We start from the raw sequence: 22347 nt of genomic DNA, 5'->3' as shown, positions 1-22347 counted from the left end.
TATATATATATATGCTATATGGCTCTGCCATTTTTTGCTGTTTAAATACGGTGAAACTTCTCTCAAGTGTACTATGTTTATACTAGTACTCTCTGTAATTCTATACTTGTAGTAGTGCCGACAGTATCACGCAGGAATGATCAAGAATTGTTTTTCCGGTCGTTGAGGAGCTCCCCGATCGACGGTGGGGCGACGGCCACGTCGAACACGAATAGCACGCTCCGCGGTCCAGAAAAAATCGGCTCGAGCCACCCAACACTTTCTGGAGGCAGTACTTCTGGCGGCACGGAAGACGGCGAGGGTGGTGATTGGCAAGCACGCATGTCCATCAGCTCCTCCGCGATGACCATAACAGTTTTGGAAAGCTGTTCGGATACCGTACGTATGTTGAGGGTTTTTCGAGTTCCGCGCGAGAAAAAATAAACCGGATCCACAGAAAGCCGGGTTGGTAAGCGCACAAGTACGCACACAGAAAAAAAGATTCAACGAGACAAACCAAAGCGCAGAGGAAAATAGAAAACCATTGTTAGAACTGGAATACGATAAAGTGCGGAAATATAATTTAAGAGAGCAAATTGATAACGACTATGAAACGATAGAGGAAGATACACATATATATAGCAATTGAGATATGCTTAAGGGGTAGTCGATTAGAAATGCGTTCAGAGTTAATATCAGACAGTTAACTGACAGGAAGATAGCGTCCAATGACGTCTTTTGACGTTGAATGTTAAAAAACTGACGAGAGATCTAAACAGTCTCCTGTGAAATATAATGGAGTTCTAGAAACGTCCACGCTTTACATTTTATAAGACCAGCTTATAATCGACATCCGTTTCGTTCTTCCTGTCGGGTGCACCGGCAAATTTTTTGTTATAAGAATGCTATCGATTATCAGCTATTTGAGCTAGGTTATTTCGTTTAGAGTATATATAAAGTAATGAACACCCTGTTTGTGTTCTATATGCGTACTTAACTGCTATGCCAACGTAAACATAAGACCTATAAAACGTGCTGTATCGGAACATAAATCTAGCCATGTTGAGAAAATCCTACCGCATGTAGACATTATAACATACGATAAAAGACAAGGAAGTAGCATCGTATAGATTACAAAGCAAAATATGAACAAGGATCTCATGCAAATACGACGGCACGGATAAACTGTAACCAGCGCAATCAGTCTCAGGGTCGAGACTACTAGTACATTTCATCATCCGAGAAATTGGTCTTTAGTCAGCCATGCACGAGGGATTATCTACGACTAAAAGCTAGGCGACAAAGGCAGGGAGGAGGAGGAGGAGGAGGAGGAGGGGAGCGAGAGAGGAAGGGAGGGAGGGTAGTAGACAGAATAAAAATGATATCGTCGCATTAAGGTCGATCTATTCTATAACAGGGTTACATGCTAATGTGTTCATGGGTCACATTATAATAGGTATTTTGGTGTATTCGAAACCTCTACTATACGAAGTCCGCTATAAATGTAGTAAACGATCTGTGCTCTATCCGGCCCTTAGGTATGCTAATGACTTACTTTCTCAAATGAATTGCTTAGCCGGCGCTAAGTTCAAACTGCCAGTTATTCTCTGTAGAGCTATATACTGGTCTGACCATATATTACAGCACATATATTATCAGATATTGAATTGACACCATATATTAAGCGTCTCATGAACCTCGACTTGATTTCCCTTTCAGTCTTTTATGAAAGTCTTTAGTCTATTTTCTATCTCAAAGGCACTTTTGCATATCAAAAAGACACCCCAACTCGCATAGCTTCCTACTGAAGGACCAAGCCCCAACCAAGGCCTGGCTGAATTTGTCAGAAATTTGCATGCACGTTTGGAAGCAGTACGAATTTTCACACGCGAACTACACTGTCTCATTATTTGGACGGCCTAATATAGGTGCGCTGCGACCTCTCACAGCTGTCGGCTCTTAGGCCAATGCTAAGGCTAGCTGGAAGTGTAATTAGATTAAAACTCACACATAAAGTAGTCATCACGATTACGTCTACCGACAATAATCTTTCGTTCACATAGTAGGTTAGGTCCAGGTTTCTCAAACCGTCTTACCATCTTCTTGCTCTGCCTTGCTTCCGGCCCTTTCCCGTAAGGACACCCCTCAAGGCAAATCAGAAACTGTCCAACCGAAGTAGCCTTGTGTAACGCATCACCCTAAAGGGAGGAAAAAGTTACGCACGACTAACGTATGCGTAACAATGAGCTTACAAGTTTGTATTTCCTATCGATTTAGCCAAATGCATCCATTGTTGAGTGTTTTTTTTTGCAGCTGTTAATTGCGCGAATTCAAACGGGTGCGTAACTCAGCGACACTGATCACCTTTACTCAGAATGAATCTGTTCTATTATGTTCGCAAGCAGCTAAAATGGAATATGGTTCACTTAGTAGCTGTATGGTAGATCTCGCTAGGCATGAGCATTGATTAGGTCAAGCCTTAGCTGTCTCCTATTGATACACTAAATAAGTTAAACGTTGCTTAGCTGAGGACACCGGTGAAGACGATGAAGAATCATGAAACTCTTCAATTAAATGGTGTGATCAAATATATTTCACAAGCTTACGGGCTCGGAAGAGCGGAACATGCGCTAGTATTCAATCATTTACACAGGTTTAGTTGATAGTTTACGAGGGTATTTTTCGTGCAGAATGTTACGTAATCAACACGAATGATTTAGAATTGTATTCAAATGTGTCGGCCGATAATGCAATTAAATGGTAAAGCATCTGACAAAGTACTGGAGATACACATATAAAGCGGATAAATTTTTTTTTTTACAGAAATTTGGCAATTTCTAGTCAACTACGTGTAATAACAAACTCACTTTACCTCAATCAGAGCTAGATATTCTTGTTAAACATTGAACATCGCACAGAGTAAGCATGCGGTTACTTCGCACATGATCTAGTTGGTAAGATTAAAATATAAACCTCTAACTGCTGTGCAAAGTTTAACTAACATCAACGCAAGATAAATAAAAAAAATAATTCGATGACATTGAGTTATTTCAATAATACAAAGGTCTGATCTAGAAAACGATATATAATGAACAACTATTTAGAGTTATATTTATACTGGACATTTTCAATGTGTATTTGGCATATTGAAAGGCATATTGACTAGCAGAAAGTAGAAAAATGAAAGTGCAGGCATTTACCGTTAGGATAGGATGATAATTGTTAAATGTAAAGCTTTGAATAGATATATACAAACATTTCAAAAGTCACTAGTTAATATGGTATGTTCGTACAATAGGAGAACTTACAATCGTTTGATACTCAATGAGCTGCCCCCGTGGGAAAAATCCGAATAGTCGAGCTTATCTTCAGGTTCGCGATTGATCGGACCCTGAACGGGTAGATCTACGTCATCCGGTGGGTAACGGCTTTTTCGTGATGATTCAGGTGCTTCCGTCTCCTCGCCGCCAGAATCCTCAGAAGGCGTCTTCGCAACCGGCGGCTTGTAGAACTCCAGTTCACCTTCGAGAAATCGTACTCGAGCTTCAAGTTCTTTTTTCTCTTGGCACATCTACTTTAGCCAGCATCAAAAAGACAAGAAAATTGTACTCAAATGTATTGAATTCTATCGTATTAAAAAAAGAACCACAGTACCAAAGAAAACGTCGTTATTTGTGAACGCAGGTACCTAATTCACGGCAGGTTAATCAAAACTGGCATTGCTCATCTCTGTAAACAGCAAGTTAGTTACCTTTTTGTATTCGGTGGGACTAGGCGGTGAAAGCCGAATAACAGCTTCGAGCAATTCATCCTGAGCATCTCGCTTCTCCTTATTGATTTCCTGGCGTAACTGTTCCTTTTCACGTTGTTCTTCATCTAGTCGACGGATGAGGTGTTCACGCTCATCTGCGGACCGTCCCAACTGCAGCTCCAACTGACGGACCCGTTGTACACTGTCCAACCCGCTCCGTCGAAGACGCTCGACTTGATGCTTTAGCTGCAACGATGGCAATGTCAACCGTGAATAATTACTCATACCTAAGGTGTAAACAACATTGTTGTTAGTATCATGTAAATTGATTAGAAGTCATAAGTAAAAGCGTACGTCATTCGAGCATACGCTATATATGTATATATAAAAATAACAATTATAACGAATATCCTACAAGTACGGACATGCATATCCCAAGATAATAAAACTCACGCTCTGAATATCCGTTAATCGTTGTGCGAGTTCACTTTCGTACGAGTGCAGCTGGCTGGCCTGTTTGTTGAAGGCCTCCTTGAGCCGATTGAGCATATCGATATCTGACTGCGACAGGCCTCCATTGGTAAACACACCGCTATCCGGACCGCCTCCTCCGTGACTGCTATCAGCTAGGCTTGTAACACCGGACCTACTAGAAAAATAGGTACAAAACACACAAGATGTTATGTTGTTCTTCACTCTTCATATTCACGAGAACAAGGAAAATAAAAAATTAGACTGAAAACCATTACATCAATTATTAGTATAAAGTGTTGATTAGTTTCATACTATAAGCTAATCTAATGTCTAACTAGAGTAAATCTTAAGCAAGTACTTTCTTTAATCAATTTAGCCAGTCAACCATTTGCTCTGGAAAAACACTGGACACTAGAACCCTAGGTTTCTAAACTTGAAGTTAGCGGGTGCTCCAGATAGCTTTTTATCGACACAACGAAGCCGATATATTGCTGCTGAAGATCTGACAAAATGACAGGTGATCAGCAAAAAAAGGCCAGCATAGACTATTAGTATTCTCTTATTGGGAAGTGGTTAACTGATTACATAACTGAAAAGGATTGAAAATACAATGGGAAACACATTATTTAGATCGAGCATTTTTCGACAATGAAATACCGAGTATGTAACGGTTTATCTAACTATGCATGTTTAGCATAGTTAATTGTAGAAGCGTGGTTTAACATCGATGATACGAAAAATCTGAGCGATTTTCATGCATTAGGTGAATCGTTCTAGCGTACACGAAGCTCAGGATCAAACGTAAACTACTTCGAGCAAATCTACTTCATCAGGATTTCCCTTCACCTGAATGAAACGCCCGATTGGCTGTAATGTATCTCATAGCGGATATTATTTTCGCCTAATCTGAGAACTCTATTGCATGCTGCTAGTAGTACAGTGGTTTACTTGCCTGAGATTAACAATGACATCTAATATAATTGTTTCTCTATTAAAAATTAGCGAGTTTTCAAAGCTAACCAGCTGTATGTGGCACATTATTCGACGACGGAGCTACGCTCACATTCTATAACCTAAACATCTGGAAATATGGAACCTTCTTTCTGTGCTTTGCTCATTCACTGCTGTCAGATTATCATGCTACAATAAAATACTCAACGAACATGTTAAATACGACTGATGAAGTTGTTTGCCGCCGCAGTTTGAAAATCCCTCAGTGTTTTACCCAGCCGAAATTTGAATCAGCATCAGATTAGATTGCAACTTTTAATCATGAATTCCTTAGTGTGGTTAACAATCTTCGACTGTGTGTTTTTTGCCTTAGTCAAGTAAGGCCTGAACAGGTCATCCTGTCAACCGACCTTATATCAGGCTTCAGCATCCTGTCGAGGTACTGTCACCACTGTCAGGGCATGATCTCATCACAACGGCAAATACTACCTCAACGCTCTGCACGTGCCAAATTATTCATCACACCTGTTAATGATTTTTTGCCTTTAAGTGTTCTCTAAGTCGTTTGTTTGCTGCTATTGCAACACCAACATCCCCGAATATTTGATTTATGCCACAAAAGAATCTTTCTGTGCGTGCAACCCTTCAACTGGCGAACTTGTTGTCAATGTTTGCATCAAATACGCTATAAAGTTATACAAATATCCGATTTGAAGAAATATGAATTCTACAAATTCACCATCACGAATGAATATATTGGAGTCAGTTCACAAATAGAAAGAATCGTAGAAAAGCTGGCTGCCATTTTACTAGGAAAAGTAAGTGACGCAAAAGAAGAAACCTGGAAAAATCACGAACCTGAAGTGTCCTTCGGAACGATCCGAGTCATCATGGCCTTCTCCAAGGAGGTTAGTTTTCTCCCGTAGCGACGTGCTGAGTCTCGAGTTCTCCTCCTGTAGCCGACTTACGAGACCCGACAAATCGTTCATTTCACTACGCCACATATCTTCAATTTGTTCGAGCTCCTGAAAACACGCAAAAATATTGACGGATTTTTCGTTATTTGATAGATGTGTTTAGTATTATCATAATATCGTGACTTAACCTTAATTAAACACTTATATTTCTCGTTGAGTAACAAACGTCCTGGATACCTTAGGAGCTCTTACGGAGAGGTTTCACCTATGTGGAATTTGTTTCATAGGGTTTTGTGCTTTATTTTATTTTTGTAAAATTTTTACGTAGCCGCACGTTAGTTAGACACTTGGGTAATTTGTCATACTAGGCACAAAAATGGTACATTGTCGTATCACGATGCACGTTGACATGTTATTAGTGAACTGGTTCCATACTAAGAACAGACTTCATGTCATTCTTATGTATATATATACTGTTTTTCAAACAGATGGAAGCTGACATATCAAACACACCCACTAGGAACTCTTCTATTGGAGACGTAGTTACGTTTTAGTTCATCTATTTAAAGGTCATATTGACTTCTTTCTGAGTAACGTTGCAACTGACCTTCAACTTCCTTTGGGCCAGATATGCGAATCAATGATCCGATATTTTCATGCCTACTTAGGTCGTTCGGATCGATTCGAAAAAAGAGGGAGAAGTGCAATATCATCGACTATTACGCTAGAAGCTATAGAGCAGCTAAAAGACTCCTACTAAGACCTATTTCTAGATTTCTAGATTGAGAATTTTTCCTATAAGCAAAAATTATTGAGTGTCTCTGGTAGCCCAGAATCGCTCTTTCGAAATATGAAGCAACTAGCGCCAAGTTAGGTAAAAGTCGACTTAAAAAGCTAACTTGTCAGATAGTTTAACTTACACGGTATAGGTGAAAGATGACGAGTACGTTTCAGATTTATTTTCCTAGGATAATATAACAGAGATAAGCGTAAACTCGGTGTTACAGTAGCTTCATCTGCCTTAAAAGAGTGGCCTGTTGGATGAATTAACCTTCAGGTACATTAAAGTTGTTGTATATAAAGGTATATTAAAGATCAAACGGTCGATTCCACATTAGATAAACTAACTAGAAAAATCTGCTTTTGTTGTTATATTCGCTATTGAAAAATATGTCTTTGTTTCACAAAACGTGTTTCAACGTTTTTACTTAAAACGTTCGCATAAAAACCCGATAATAGATGGCATCTTTTTAATACGACACATGTCTGAATCTGTGTTTTGGGTAAAGTTCACTCTACCATATCGCTATCTTGTTCATATCAGGAGCGACCTCGTATACGTACGACAAGCCAATTAATAATAATAAAGTGTATAAGATAGATGACTCTGATAAATTAACCCAGGAATGGTCTATCGGCAGTGGCGTACGAACAAGTACAGTTTGAAATCGCTTGTTCGGTAAATATAGTGTCTAGATATAGGACCGATTAGGTCGCACCATCCATTTCCTTTTGGTCTGCCCATCAGAGTATGTTCTGCAGTCAAAAATCTAGACACTCTTATCTTTGTCCAAGAACATGCCCGATCCTTCTAGCACGAGCAGTTTAGGCCATCCTTTCGAAAAAATACCAGCTGCATATAAACACTATTCGCGGGTAACCGTATTATTCAACGCTCACAATAGAGCGATCGTTGGTGGTCACGCAATATACAATAAGGGAAAGCTTTTAGATAGCTCCTAAGTATACAGATTACTTTAATTCATATATTACTGATTTGTGTAAAATTAATATGTACATCCCTCATAACAAGCATCTGGACATGACAATAGCAGATTTCTTTTCACGACTCGCTTGCGTGTTGGCAAGGTACCTTTAAATGAAACAAAAAGATATGAACAGCAACGGTACCCCAACTCAGCGCATTCCCAGCCTAATCGTGGCATGTAAACGCATGCAGCCATGACGAACTGTTGTTTATATTATGACGGTGTCGAACGTTTTTAACGACAGCGACTTGTGGTATCATCCTCCTTGTAGTATTCATCCGTTTGTAACAGCTCAACGGCGTAATGTAACGTACGAGACCGTGATTCGAGAAATATTCCCAAGCGTCGGGCCCAATGTCTACCCGATTCCTTATAAGAACAAATAAAAAACAATCACCGTGTAGGGGAAATTCCTCTACTCCAAATGTATTAACAATGGAAATTAGAAAATTGTTAGCGCTCGTATTTAAAGATGTTACTAAGGCATTAGGTTTTAAGTTAAGAGAGATAAAAATCACAGTCAATATCGTTCATGGGTCACGTCGATCAAATAGTTAAAAACAGTGTTTGTAAGAACGATCGATTATCAGAATGTTTAGGTTTAACCGTGATAGGGAACTAATAAAGTGGCGTACCACTTACTACTACACTTTGTAGTATACATGATATTCATGACCGCTTGAAGACGCTTGCATTTTTCCATTATATCTAAGAAAAAGAGAAACTCAACTAAAGGCTAGCGTACTGTGTTCCGCTAGTGTAACGTAATCAAAGCTCCGTTCAGCATGGTCAAAATACAATGTTCTCATCAAGCAGCGTATATATATTTCAGCGAACTCGAAACTGAGGGGTAGAGCTTTTGCAGCTTATAGCTAGTGGGGATTTTTTTCTAAGGATTTCCCATTTAAGTTTAAGTTTAATAGAGTAACTGCATGTATAATACACTAGGTCGTGGCCGACGATAGTCATGCATGGTTGGTCATTTGCCTGGTTCGTGCCAGGGGCGCATCGAGACTCCGTCCGGGTAACCCGACGATTCATTCTACGTCCCTCAAACATTGAACACGGCTACAATCGTTGGTGCAACAGGAACGCACAATCTGTGTCTGACAATCGAACATCGCTGAGTAATATCGATACAGTATGTAAACGTATGCCGTATATTCTAAAATACATAGACTCGTTTGCCTTCTACAGGCACTATACGTATATCGGTTAGTGTCCGAAAAGCCACCATGCGGCTGTCGTCGAAGTAGTCCTAATAGTCAACATGCGGCTGATTTGCTGCCGCTCGCTAAAAAATTGATGCGATTGTCCAAATCATGATTGCAGAGTACCCATATGGCTAGCTGAGCCATGTCAACATGTCTAACCATGAGGAGCGATGTCTGACGATAATAGCTGCTTGTGATGTACACAACAGAACTTGGTGGACGGATGAGTCAAAACCGGGCGTCCGGTCACTGCATGCTTGCTATCGCTTGTCGCTTAGGTCCCGTCCGTGTTGACTTCCCTATATGGCAATACACAACCATTGAATGATCGACGGACCCATTGTTTCTGCCTGTCAATGCATTTTGCTGCCTTTACCTCAATATGCATAGTAGGTGTTTGATGTTAATAGTGTTATTATTGCGGGTAGTATGTAGTAGCTGATATGCTTGTTGTTTGAAGGCGAGCGTCAGGGAGAAGCGGAACAGGTACAGTTGCCTTATGTATCGTATACGTTCTGCTGCCGATTTCATGATGCCAACCCGCGCGCATCATCCCAACACCTCATGTCTGTACTGATACCTGTCCGTAGTGTTAGTGAGGAAGAACGCTGACTGCGATAGCGACTAGTGGCCACACAGTGCATGATTGTGGCTGAGCGTCTAACATCGTTTCTGGCAAGAGCGACGGCAATGGCGATTCCAGCAGTATGGTAGAAGTGTTCACGCTTTTTGAACAACTTTCTGACGGTGAAAGCTGTTGAAGGCATCCAGAACTCTGGCAAGCCGTGACGAAGCTAAATCTTTCCCGGTACCGCCCCCTCCGCACGATATTTCCGTCTGGCCATGCAGACCACAGTATCGTTAGTGCCGCTAGCATGTCGTCGAATCGACGACGATACCTCACCCGGAGCAGCGGCATAAAAAATAGTAGTTGCAACTGAATACTTCGACCGTTTAAAATGCAAAAGATGGTAAAAACGACCACGCAATCAAACCGCAAAAGGTCTGGCTATTCCTTGGCAAACTAGCTAATGTCTAACATAGCCTTTGTTTGGAAGAGAAGTTTTTCATTAGAAGTATATTTCCTAACACATGATTTTTCAGATTGTCGGCAACTAAAATAACCCAACATGTAACACAGATGAAAACGTTGTTCAGCGCGTATGGGCACTTGATGTTAATGAGAAAAAAAAAAGATTGTCTGGCACTACTTGCTATAAGTCTATCCGCGATTACGGATGATTCGTAATGCGATGGGCGCACGGGCAATGCAAGCGTTGAATCGACCGCTAAAGAGGTTAATGTATGCGCTAACGTAACACTCTTTCCGACAAGGAATCTAACCGCGCAGAGATTGAGGGCTAATTATAATAGGAGATACAAGGTAGCCTACTTTATGTTACTTGCTTTTATATATAGATTCCCATATCCGAGCGACCGATACGCCACTCGGACTCGTGTTACTTGATTCACGATCAGAAGTGTCATTACTACAAAAGCTTCAGTACTAATGAAGTCGAAAAACTTTGACCGATAGCTAAATATTTCGAAATGCGAGCAGTAGAAGTAGGCGCCCATTGAAGTTACACAATGGCACCATCTGAAGTGTTTTACAAATATCAATTGGGCTGGGCTTTATCGATTAAAAAAAAATCAGTTTAGTTATTTCAGCGGTTTCTTTGACCGAAGTGCAAAACAAAAGAAAAATCACACTGCTCTTGTGCTACTCGACACGGGCATTTTTGAAAATCGAAGCAGGGAAAGAATTTTGAAGAAGAAGGATGACAATGATGTAGAGCTTTCTAACAGTATATTACATCAGAAGACAAAAAAATGAAGAAATGAAGTAATAAAAACGCCAATCTTATAATTATCTACACCTTCAAAAGATACTCCAAATAGTTCTTTGTTATTTCAGTCTCATTCTGCGAGCTTTAAATAGGTACCTTTGCACTCGATGCGCCTTATTATAAGAAGTGGCCTATTAATTACAGTTTCCACTCGCGTAGGAAGTAAATAACTATGCAAGTTGTTGTTCTTATTTACGTGTCAAAACAGGAATTCAACAGTTTACTGTCAGTCGTCAAGGAGAACATCAGTCACAAACGGAGGACTTTTATGACAAGATAGATAGAAAGAAAAGTCATCGTATTCACTTTCAAATATGTTACAAACGCCCCCTAACGGGCGTAACCCGCAATGCCACATCAAATTCTAATAGGTAAGTTGTTTCACAAAAATGATACGTAATGGACGCATTTTACAAAGAAAATGATAACAACTTTTTGGTACAACTACCGTTAGGTGTAGCCCATGCGCACAGGCTGCTCACCTCTAATTACAATATATTAACATAATTCTTTTATGCACCCACAGAGTCTTGCGTTCTGATTGGGTAGTTGCAAAATAATGAGCTCAGCGAATCGAGCGCATCTGTGGGCATATTCCTGTGTAAAGTGATCATGTGGTAGTTGCATGAGGAGACCCGACCAGTGACATACATTCAATGGATAACATTATATATATGGCATATCCAAGAAACGTCTTTCACAAAAGGCTGCCGAGGACAAAATATACATGAACGTCCTGTACATTTTCACAGAATCTTTATTTTATCTGCAATAGTAGAAACTACCAGGTAGCCAATAGGAGGGTCGAACAAAGACGTAATACCCACTGCATATGGTCATCGTGAAGATTCTACTATAGAGCGATACGTGAGGGTCGATTCCATCAAGCGATTAACAGCTCATTCTAAGGGCCATTTCCTGTTCATAGATTAGGATGCAAAGATAAGTCACCCCGCCATCTGTCGTTCGTGCATGCGAACGCTGGGCACACTGTCGACCAATAAGAAGCTGCACCGGAAAGACAGGGAATACCATAAGACAAAAGCTCATGACCATTGATCAGTGGCTTCACGATTCCTGAAAACTTCATTCTTAGCAAAAACGGGATCCTGGTACGAAACTAGGATTTAAATAAATATGTGGGCCTCAGTTGCTTGCGCCTGGCCGGAGGGAGCTCCATGTACAATTACTGAGTAGGAAATCGGCATCTAGTGAAACCAGGTGAACGTACCTATTGCGAGCAATAGAAAACAGTTGGGAGCGCCTAACCTATGTACTGTGCTCACCCGAGTTTCGAGCCGTATAGAAAGAAGCAGACAAGGAAAAAAGATGATTGCTTAATATAACCACGAAAGGGAAGAGAATGGAAAATGCCGGTTATTGTTTAATAGAAGATTTAGAGAAGCATATTTACAGATAAGCAATGTGCTGATGGAGTGTATAGCTTACATTCAAAGTATTGTAGATACATTCGTAGGCTACAGCTTGAACAGCAACGTAATTTTGAAAACGAGGCGTCAGGTTATGAAGCCCCACGATAAAAAAAAAATTCATATAATACGCGGTACGGTACAATTTACGGCGAATGCTTCGTCGGCACTGAAACGATACTCGAAAGTTTCAGTTGTGTGGCGCTAGAAAGGTAAACTTTTCCATTTGAAAACGATTATGTTAGACTATAAACATATATCGATTAGACGCATGGAACACTTTCGTCAGTTTTCAGTGCCGGTGGCTATTGTGATATTGTCTGTACACGCGAAACACCATATACACTCGCTTAGAGATCTAGCGTCTTACATATTGTGTTTACAAATTACCGGTTCTATAAAAGATAGCCTAAGTATCTTCCGAGGATTTGTTCGAACAGAATATGGCGCGTACCAAATTGAGCAATTCCAACGTAAAGACCGAAGTGCAACATTTGATATCTGAATCAGATATTGAGCATTAATTTTTGAGCACGATCTTATTTTAAACAACCAAAAGAAAAAAACATGTACTTGCAAAAACCTCGCTCGAAGCTGGACTGTTGGTTGATCGTGTCGTTAGCTTTCAATGAATCAGAAAAAATAATTACGAAAAATTCTCGCCCACTCGGACTTAATGTACACAATCAATTCATAATTTCAATGAGTCAGACCAACCTTTGATTTTGCTTTATTTCATACCGTATCAGCTATTTCAATCCTCATCATGTCAAGCATGCATGTGCCAAGCAGTCCTTGAATGCAACTAACATGGGTTCACCTATAAAAACAGTCTCGATCCAAGATGTGGATAGTCAAATTTACCCATAGCCTAATAGTGATGTTTTCATAATCTATAAGGCAATACTAACGAGAATCGCAAATGAAGGACTATTTTACATTTCATGAATAAAACTTCCAAGTTAGACACAGACTTATTTGCTGTGGTTCGGCTCAATGGTTCTAATGAAACAGCACACGTTTCAAATACATGACAGGAACAATAACCAGCCATTAGATTACTAGAATTTATTACACTTATCCCTATAACGCTAGCCAACGTAACATGCTCAACATTGGTTCGACCCTTAACAATTCCCAAGACGCGTAAGAACGTTTGGACGCAATACACTCAAGGCTTTAGCATGCAACACCTAATACAGTTCACATACACGTGTCGTTCATATACGACAGCTCGCAGCTTGTCCGTCGTTTTTATCTAATGTATGCATTTATTATATACAAACGGTGGCTGACAACGACTCATGAGTAGAATTAGCTCAATCTATTAACCCGCAACAGTTTCTGCTAGTTCGTTAATTTTCTCTTTGTCGAAATACAGGTTGCTTTACTGTGTGTATAGATAATTGTTGTTGCTGTTGTCGTTAGAGATTGCCGTATTTACCTGGTCGAATTTTTTCCGAAACTGGGCTTTTTCCTTTTTGTCATATTCTAGCTGGCATACTGTCTGAAACAACTGGTCAGCCTCTCCTCTGAGGGTCTCATTTTGTTGGACAGCTGCTTCGAGCAACTCAAGGACGCGAATGAGTTTCGGAACAAGGCTCGACGCCGCGTCCACTCCGAACCCATCGACAAGTCGCTCGACTTCCTGGCCAATATCAGCACTGAGCGCGTACACGTCCTCCTGCGTCGAGCACTTCGACAGAAGATGGGCGTTACCGTCCATTTCCGCTGTTTCCACAAACAACAATGTTCGTTGTTCGTGGTTAATGTACAAGATGAACCTGCGAACGCCGCACCAGCTGCAATGGCTGTTTACTTTCCTAACTATCACAATTGTTCGAAGAATGTTCTGGGCGCCGCTGCCACGGCGCACTACTGCGGGCGACTACAAGGCCATGTTACAATGATGAACACATTGACATGCGACGAATGAACGACATGAGACGACGCCTGTCTTTTTCATTACGTTAGTTCTTGTACGCGCTCTCACGGATTTCCTCGACTTAGAATAAGGAACATTTTCCTACGGCTGCGGCTGTGGCCTTCGCATGTTGTTGTTGTTATCGCGGCAGGAAACGGCTAAGAAGTCAACACTTAATAGAGGATTACACAGACCGAGTGGGACGCTAGCTGACTTAGGCACTGGTCATGCAAGCATCAAGCACAAACCATGAACACACTGAGAAGTTCTGTACTAAATGAGCGATTTGGCTTTATGGCACGATGAGAAACGTTCGAACGAGCGGTAGGTGATTAACAAATCGACGTTTTATAGTCGAACCGTCAGGTCGGGTTGAATTAGCTGAGTTCAGAGCAGGTGTCAAGACTTCCGCTTCTGTATACTGGTCAACAGAGTCGCGTCTGTGCTTTTTGTCGGGTTGAGTTGTCTGCCGCACGTTCAATGACTTTAGCTCTTTTCCTATTAATGTTTTAGGCAATAAGTTTAGTAGCAGCAGTTTTTCGTCGAAGAGTGCCAGCAACGGAGTTTCACTGGCTGTAACGAGAAGGTCCCTCGATAACCAGTCCTGCTTCTACAGCTGTAATTGCTAAAAGCTGCTCCCGAGCTCGTCAACTGATATTTGTTCGTAACAGCGTTCCCTTTAGGCATTGTCGCTCGAGCGCTGTTAATCACTCGCCACATCCGTCTTTTTGTATCGTCCGCCTCGTCGAACTGGCGGCCAGCGGACACTTTCTAGCGAAACACTGCCAAGCAACCCCTACGGCAACCACTACTTATACCATTGACATCACTCACTTTATTTCCCGCAGCTTCAGTCCGGCATATATATATATATATATATATATATATATATATATATATGAGCATAGGGTTATGAACTTTTGGTCAACGTACTCACTCACACTGCCACAAATTCTCTCAGCGCTGTCAACTCCTTGATGATCTTGTTCGAATCGTCAATTGAAAGCCCACCCACCCAATCCGTGCATTATCTGTGCAATGATCATATGTCCTATATAGCGCTGCCAGCGTCCTAGAGCGCACACGAGTTTGACGTCGACAACGAACAATGTCGTTCTCTAACACAATTCAGATCCGAGGACTTTAACGAACTTCAACTGATTTCCAGGAAAATTTCTACATCCTCGCTCGTTACTTCATAGATATTCCTGGATGAACGAACCGAATCAAAGCACAAGCAAAATAGTAAATTCATGATGATATTTCTTCCTTTGCGACAACTACTTTCATAAGTTGCGGTTCGGCGCCAGCTGTTCAACCGCGGCTAGAATCATCCCATCGGTAAGCAAGAGTTGGTTTACAACGTAGGGCAAGCGAGTAGCTTGGGGACACCATCCGTGGTCTGGCCAATGAGTGAAACTTACCCAGCTTACACAACTGGCTACTTCAAGTACTGGACCGTCTGGCAACTCCCGACTTTTCCTTGATGGCAGCGGCGACTTCTCGTATGAAGCGCTCCCGCAGCCAATTCCACTGCTGCTGTTGTTGTTATTCTTGCCAATATTTGCCCCTAGTAGTTCAGTTCGTACGGACTGGTCGTTCGGACCTGTAAATGCCCAGCAGTCGTCCAATCGCCAGCGCCGCTCGCCACTTGAGGTAATGGTAAACAGACGTCATACGGCCCTCCTTCCTTCTTGTGTGAACACTGTGTAGAATGATGACGTGGATCTTTGCCTGACAGGATGCCGCACCTCGGGCTGCTGGAATTAGTGGCAGGACAAAACAATGTAATTGGATAGGAACGTACGAGGAAGCGGATATAGCCTCATATCTTCTTGCTGAAACGTCAATTCATCAAAAAGAAATTATCCGGGAACTATTTATCATCGATTGAAGAAATCTCGCAGTTCAGCAGTGGAGAGGGTAGCGGAGAATCGAAGGACTGAATTAGAGGAACGCAGATAGGATGGGAAGAAGAGCACCGGAGTAAAATTGGAAATTCAGAAATTCATTTTCGCATCTTTCTGTGATTCGAATATGGAACTGCCATAAAAGTAACAGGACTATGTCGACATATGGTGACCGTATTGCTAGCTAAAATTAGTGAAAGCATAAGTAAATCAACTAACCCTACTTGATCTGTCACTATAGTTTGATAGAATTCGAATTCTACTTAAGACTACGCTTATTAAAGCTGGCCTCCTTACCTATGAAATAACAAAACACTACATCGTTCAAATAGAAACTATGGTCGTCGTAGCTTCTGCTACGACTTCTATATTTCCAATGACGAGTCATACTAGATTGATGCGCCTATTGTGTTTGAATCTGCAACGTTTCTTGCCTGTGCTATTCACGTAGCTTTATCGAATCGATTTTAACAGATAAAGTTGCTCCTTCGTTGAGGAAGCCTATGGATTGTTTTGTTTGCAAGTTTCCAGAGAAAGAGGATAGTCCAATGATAGTTTGAGAGTTTTCATTTTACGTTTTTTAAAAATGAAAAGTAAAATGCTTTGAAGACGAAGTAAGATAACAAGTGCGAACTTTGACCCATATTCCTGGTAGGAGCGCTAGCGGACAATTCTGAAAATGTTTTGTGTGCTGGCTTGAGAATGTTAAGGAGTCAGTACCGGCTCCTATTGTATAAAGTATTGTATTGGTGGTATAACTTCATTAACCCAGAAAATGTTTGCGAAACTTTTTTGAAGCTTGAGGAGATTTCTTAGTATAACGGTTTTTTGCCGTTTTCACTCGGCTATTATGTTACGGTAGGGACGGTTTTAGAGAGTGTTACTTGTACGAGCAGCATGTGCTGGTTTTCTCTGATATATGCATGCATGTAAAAACCGAATGTTCCCTGCTTCTGAATATCTGTAGGGAAAAATTTAACCGTCGTCTCTACCGTTTTCCTACCATCATTCTCTTCGTAGACTAATAACAATTGCGCTACGTACTCCATTATTCCTATGCTTCGTTTAGCAGCACGTTTCACGATAATTATGTATAATAAAGGTTTTAAAGAATATCTCGAGATACAGTCTAGCATGGCCGGTGTGCTCCATCCAAGTGTCGGTGACGAGAAGCAAAACACTGTAGAATAATGAAATCATGACGAAATATATAGAAGGTGAATCGGTTGTGGCAGGCTGAAAATCATCCGGTTCATAATCAGCTAAAGAAAACTGCCGAAGCTGCTAAATAGTCTGCCGAAATGAAACGAACTGAGAAGGCTAAACACAAAAAAATCGACGGTACGTCGGAATATAATTTGTAATGAAGTTTTTCTTGGCCAGTACTTCTTAGAGACAAATTTCGTTTTGAGTCACGGGTAAACCAAAGATAACAGCAAGTTCAGGGGGCTTTTTCTTTAAGTAAGAGACCTGTATTGTGCGTGAATGGCCTCATCGGAAGGTTGTTGGTATCACGTTCTAAGCACAAACATTGTCTAACATCCAAAGCAAACTTCTAAAGTCATGAACTGCACTCCTGTTGGTCCATATCTCGTTTACACTCCCTCTACATAAAATATATTGTCTTTCACTAATTATATGGCTAGCTCTATAATGTGTAAATAAACAAACACATAACTCAGTGACATAAAAACACAAACCCGTCAATTAGGATTTGATTATATACCGAATATGTGTTTCGTTCTCAAACAGAGTCAGATGCCTCTGATCGATAGTTTCCACAGTGCTCAAGAACTTCAAGGTTGTTGAAAAATATACGCATAGGCAAACTTATTAAGTTGGCTATCAGTCTGTGTAAGACAACGTGTCAATACGTCAATAAGGCGAAATTCAATGCGAAACATTCAAGCGAAAGGACATTGGCTGGCGTATCAAGGTCATGACTTGTCCTACTTTAACCATCGATACCAGCTCGCTAAATGTCATCAGCGGCCCAAGCTGTTGCAAAAATTCCTCCAAAATCCCAATTGAAACGCTGCCATCAGCAGGTCACGGCTCATTGTCCCCGATCGTGCTAACACCTGTGGTCTGGAAGAATGTGAGAAGCAGCGCCATGATCAAAGTGTGCAGTAAAATTGCTACTTCATAGCTGATCTCAACAGCAGAGCCTGTCGTCTCCAGCTATCTCGATGCGATCCGCTAGCAATCTAGCGATAACTTACTCCCGACTTTAATAAAGGAGCGTGACCCCGCTAACTTAGTAAGATGCATTGTAGCGGTATTTACCCTGTTCGCCATTCGCAGTGACCTGTCGAGGACCAAGGGCGGACGGTCAGTCGAAGTTGAATTAAATTTTAAACGACGACAAGCAACAGCGAAGCGGAAGCAGGACATATCTGCTCGTAATTATTCCGAATGCTTGTTAATTGCAAAGTGTAATATATACATGGCTTTATGTTTAGAGCTGCCATAATCGAACGTCAATAGCGTTTTGCAGTAACTACCAGAACTGCTTCTGTAAATAGATACGCCAGCGATACATACAGGGCAGTCATAGCTATAGAGATTTACACAGATTTTTGTGTTCTTGATATCCTTGAACTAAGTTCTTGATGAGGCGCTGTCCCGTAGTTGACTGAAGTTAGGGTTTTCACTACATACGTATGCAGCTCTTTTGACACTATTTTACGAAGCTTCTTTTAGCATCTTAAATATTACATGTATTCAATGATGACTAAAGCTTCATTATGGAAAAACTGTATTCATCGTCCTGCAATCAACAATACGTGGCCGTGCTCAGTAGCGCTTAGTCCTATTTAATTTGTCACCGATGCTTTTTTAACGCTTCTTTTTTTATTCTAGATATGAATCTTTTCATTTACACTTTGTACAGTATATTTTGAATCTAGTTGTGAAATGTAATTCAGGAAAAAAGCCGGCCATATGATGTGTTCTATTTAGTACTCGTTTGATAACATCCAGTGATCTACTTATTAGGCGAAGCGACCCCTAGCTTTATGTTGACCGATTCTGATAATGTACATTTGCACACTTGTCCCAAGTTATTAGTATAAAGAAAAAGCGTCTCATACAATGTACAGGCTAACATCCATTGCCAGCATGAGTAAATTATAATACCCTAGGTTGTTTTTAATACAAATGTTTAACATAGGAAAATGATCGTAGATTCTAATGACACCGAAACATTTGATCAAGCTCATTTACTCATAAAAGCGACCACTGCTCGGTATCGTAAGGAACTGATATAATTGATCCCAGTTAAATTTTAATTAAATCTAGCTGTTGGTAGAAGTGTCAATGAGATTTGTTGGTCACAAATCCAGATTCGGATTACCAACTAGGAAAGCTAACACAGTCGTCTCTGTCAGCGCACCTGATCATAAGTAGTAGCTTGCCCGAACAGAAGCGTTGACAGGTCGTACCGTAAATGGCCTAGCCCTCTGCGTAGTTTGGATGGGTGTAGTTTTTCCATTTTTGATTACCATGATACGATTGTTGGCGGAAAAGAATGTTTTTTTCCCCTGAATAGCGAATGTCCAATGCATCTGTTCAGACTGATCTAGCGTTCAAATGATAGCAAACCGTACTGCGAATGACACAAACGCGACTCCATATGAGCTATAAATTAGCAATACTACAAAAATTAGTAACATTAGGAGATTCATCTCAATGGAAATGTGACTATGTATGTGTTCGCTGTTGCCTTGCTCCCGATTGCGGGTACAGATCACAAGCGAAGATGACCGGCCCGCTCGGTTATTGCTATCCTTCTTTGTCTGCTTGTTCATAGCATTGGGATACTTAAACCCGATACGGTCAAAGGGTGAGTATATACTTTCATGCATGCTAGATAAGCTGGAGTGATTAAATCGAATTAGTGCGCGTGTTCGTCCGACATGCCCGAACTCTTGCAGTGGCCCGTAGGGATCGCAGTCGCTTTTAATCAGCACAACAGATCTTTCATATCTTGTACGTGTTATTAACTGCTTCCTTTTTTTCTGTCCGCTTCCACTATGGCGTAAAGGGCAAGTTCAGGTTTTTTTTTCATTTTAATCCCGTCATATTTCAGCACGAGACATGTATTTTCCGTCGCCACAGTCATCGACCTCTCTTCCAGCGCCTTCTTTTAGTGGATTCCGGTTCCGAAAGCAAAGAAAAGATTAGTTTAGAGCAGCTATCAATTCTGGCGGCTTTCGTTTGCATCGCGCTTCCCGTTGGCTACTTCCCGTTACAATCACGTAACCGTACAGCCATCGAATAATTCCAGCCAGTGACCAGTGGCCGACGTGCGTCCGACGGCTGTCGATGTCTGCTTCCCTGAGCATCCCCTGAAATATGACTTTCTAGCTAAACGAACAGACTGAGTGGTTTGTGCTGTTTGTCTTCGTTTGTACTACTGCCGACCCAGCCGTTGCAATTGGGTTGGTAAGCCATAAAAGTTCGACTTTAGGCTGATTCGATTGAACAAACTTCTTAAACCAGCATTCCTAGGATTTACTGATATGATTAAGCAAGCAATTATTCGAACAAGTATTCGAACACTTGAATTATCGTCTGAGCGAGATAAGGAATTGGCGCTACTTGATTTTCGAATCATCCCAACAGGGCATGCGCATTAAATGGCACAAATTGAATTTTGGGCAACGTGTTACAGAGCGCTAACCTTTTGCGGACAAGCTGGCGACTAATAGATCGATCCAAATACTCCAAACATTAGCTTCTTGTAACAATAGATAGGTATCTATGGTTTTGGCACACATCCATTGCTGTCACACAAATCGGCTTGTCGTATATATACTACAACTACTATTGTGTTATGTACTTCTATGTGCCTACTTTTACTCAGTACCATCGAATACCGTAATAAGCGTTGATCAGTTTTCGGTTATATCACAGATGAGAAGTCTACCATTTCCGTCCATCGTTATGGGTTCCCCTCGAAGATCAGAAGAGGGGCACAAGTGGCTGTTCTGCTGTAACTGCTAAAGTCAATAGAATCGTACGTCTATTTAGATTTGCGTACTATTTTAAATTTGTGGGTTCGCATACTGGCTTTTCACGAATCATTTATCCTACTCCCTTCTAGGCGTACAGGACAGACCTATTTCTTCTTGACGCATAGGAGCCTTATGATCAAATGTGATATTGGCTGAGTTCAGAAACATTTCGACATCAACAGAGGGTTTTTAGAGAAATTCAAAGTGAATTTAGAACGATCAAGCAATAAAGTTACCTTCTCTCTATACTGATGTTAACGGTTAAAGACCAGAATAAAGAATTCAAATATACCTATTTTGAGGTCACCGAGTAAATCAACAGGGTCACCAGGAACGAGCTCTGTAAAATATCTAGACGACTGTGGCGTAAATTCCGTTGGACTGGAGATTATTACGTAGGAAATCAGCTTGATCGTACGCCATTGGATAGTATGGATGTGAAAAACGCAATCCAAGGAATGAGATCGGGCTACCCCATGCCGGTCTTATTTGTGCTGTAGATAGCAGAGCTTCGAAGAAATGATTACAGGAAGGACTTACCGTCCAATTCTTAAATCTTCTCAAAAAAAAAAAGAACTTCAAGTTATCAAAATTATTTTTCGCAGACGACCTGGCCTCAATCGCGCGTACTTACCGGCGCATTACAGCCTTATTGAACATTGCAACATAAGCGCGGTAGAGCTTCCAAGTGGCGTTAAACTTGTCCAAGAGTGGTCGCTTTAAAGTAAAAGAAAAGAGCGGGGGAAGAGTTTCATAAGTACACACTAAAAAACGCACTATCAGAAAAGAAATCATGCATATATTTTGAGCTCACACTGGATCAAAATTACGATTAGTTGCCCAAACGGGAAAAGATCTCAAAGCGTCGTTCCAGACACTCAATCAATTATATACTCGATTGGTGTAAATACTGAGCAGATCTGATGTATCTAGTGTCTACTGTAAGATGGCACCCGGCCTAACATGGAAACACGACGGCAGGAGAGTGAAGGTCCGACGACGAAAGCACTGCGCATTTGCGACAATGTTAAAGGAAGCTTACTACTAGAATCTCACTATTGCTACGCATAATACAATAGTCCTACAGTGTAACACAGGGCACCCGGAAAATCAAAACTCTGCGGTAGTTGGAACCCCAAAACAGACGAAGTGCACCCTAC

The 22347-nt window shown here is 41.1% G+C and overlaps 1 protein-coding gene across 4 annotated transcripts; it reads right to left on the bottom strand.

Annotated features, from left to right (window-relative positions):
* Positions 1-6: 6 nt before the first annotated feature.
* Positions 7-15955, bottom strand: LOC111266325 (RILP-like protein homolog). 4 transcript variants are annotated; one of them, XR_015313386.1, is made up of 7 exons: positions 13780-15953; positions 6014-6180; positions 4184-4379; positions 3731-3976; positions 3288-3550; positions 2076-2177; positions 7-365 (listed from the first exon to the last, which is right to left on the bottom strand). XR_015313386.1 is itself a non-coding variant. In XM_022843730.2 (6 exons), the coding sequence occupies exons 1-6, from the start codon at positions 14059-14061 to the stop codon at positions 329-331; spliced, it is 1191 nt and encodes a 396-aa protein (XP_022699465.1). In that variant the 5' UTR covers positions 14062-15950; the 3' UTR covers positions 7-328. The 4 variants fall into 4 exon arrangements, 1 of the variants encoding a protein (XP_022699465.1); XR_015313387.1 differs by having other exon boundaries at positions 4184-4376; positions 13780-15951; XR_015313388.1 differs by lacking the exon at positions 2076-2177 and having other exon boundaries at positions 3288-3501; positions 13780-15955.
* Positions 15956-22347: the final 6392 nt, after the last annotated feature.

This window comes from Varroa jacobsoni, unplaced genomic scaffold (assembly GCF_002532875.2).
Source record: "Varroa jacobsoni isolate VJ856 unplaced genomic scaffold, vjacob_1.0 scaffold_1071, whole genome shotgun sequence".
NCBI lineage: Eukaryota > Metazoa > Arthropoda > Arachnida > Mesostigmata > Varroidae > Varroa > Varroa jacobsoni.
This window is presented reverse-complemented; position numbering and strand designations above follow the sequence as displayed.

Excerpts from the sequence above, each read along its gene's own strand:
- LOC111266325 (XM_022843730.2), bottom strand. The coding sequence starts at position 14,061 with ATGGACGGTAACGCCCATCTTCTGTCGAAGTGCTCGACGCAGGAGGAC. Across the intron at positions 4,380-6,013 it reads CGTTCCGAAGGACACTTCAG|TAGGTCCGGTGTTACAAGCC; the intron begins GTTCGTGATTTT and ends CTATTTTTCTAG. Across the intron at positions 3,977-4,183 it reads GATTAACGGATATTCAGAGC|CTAAAGCATCAAGTCGAGCG; the intron begins GTGAGTTTTATT and ends CCATCGTTGCAG.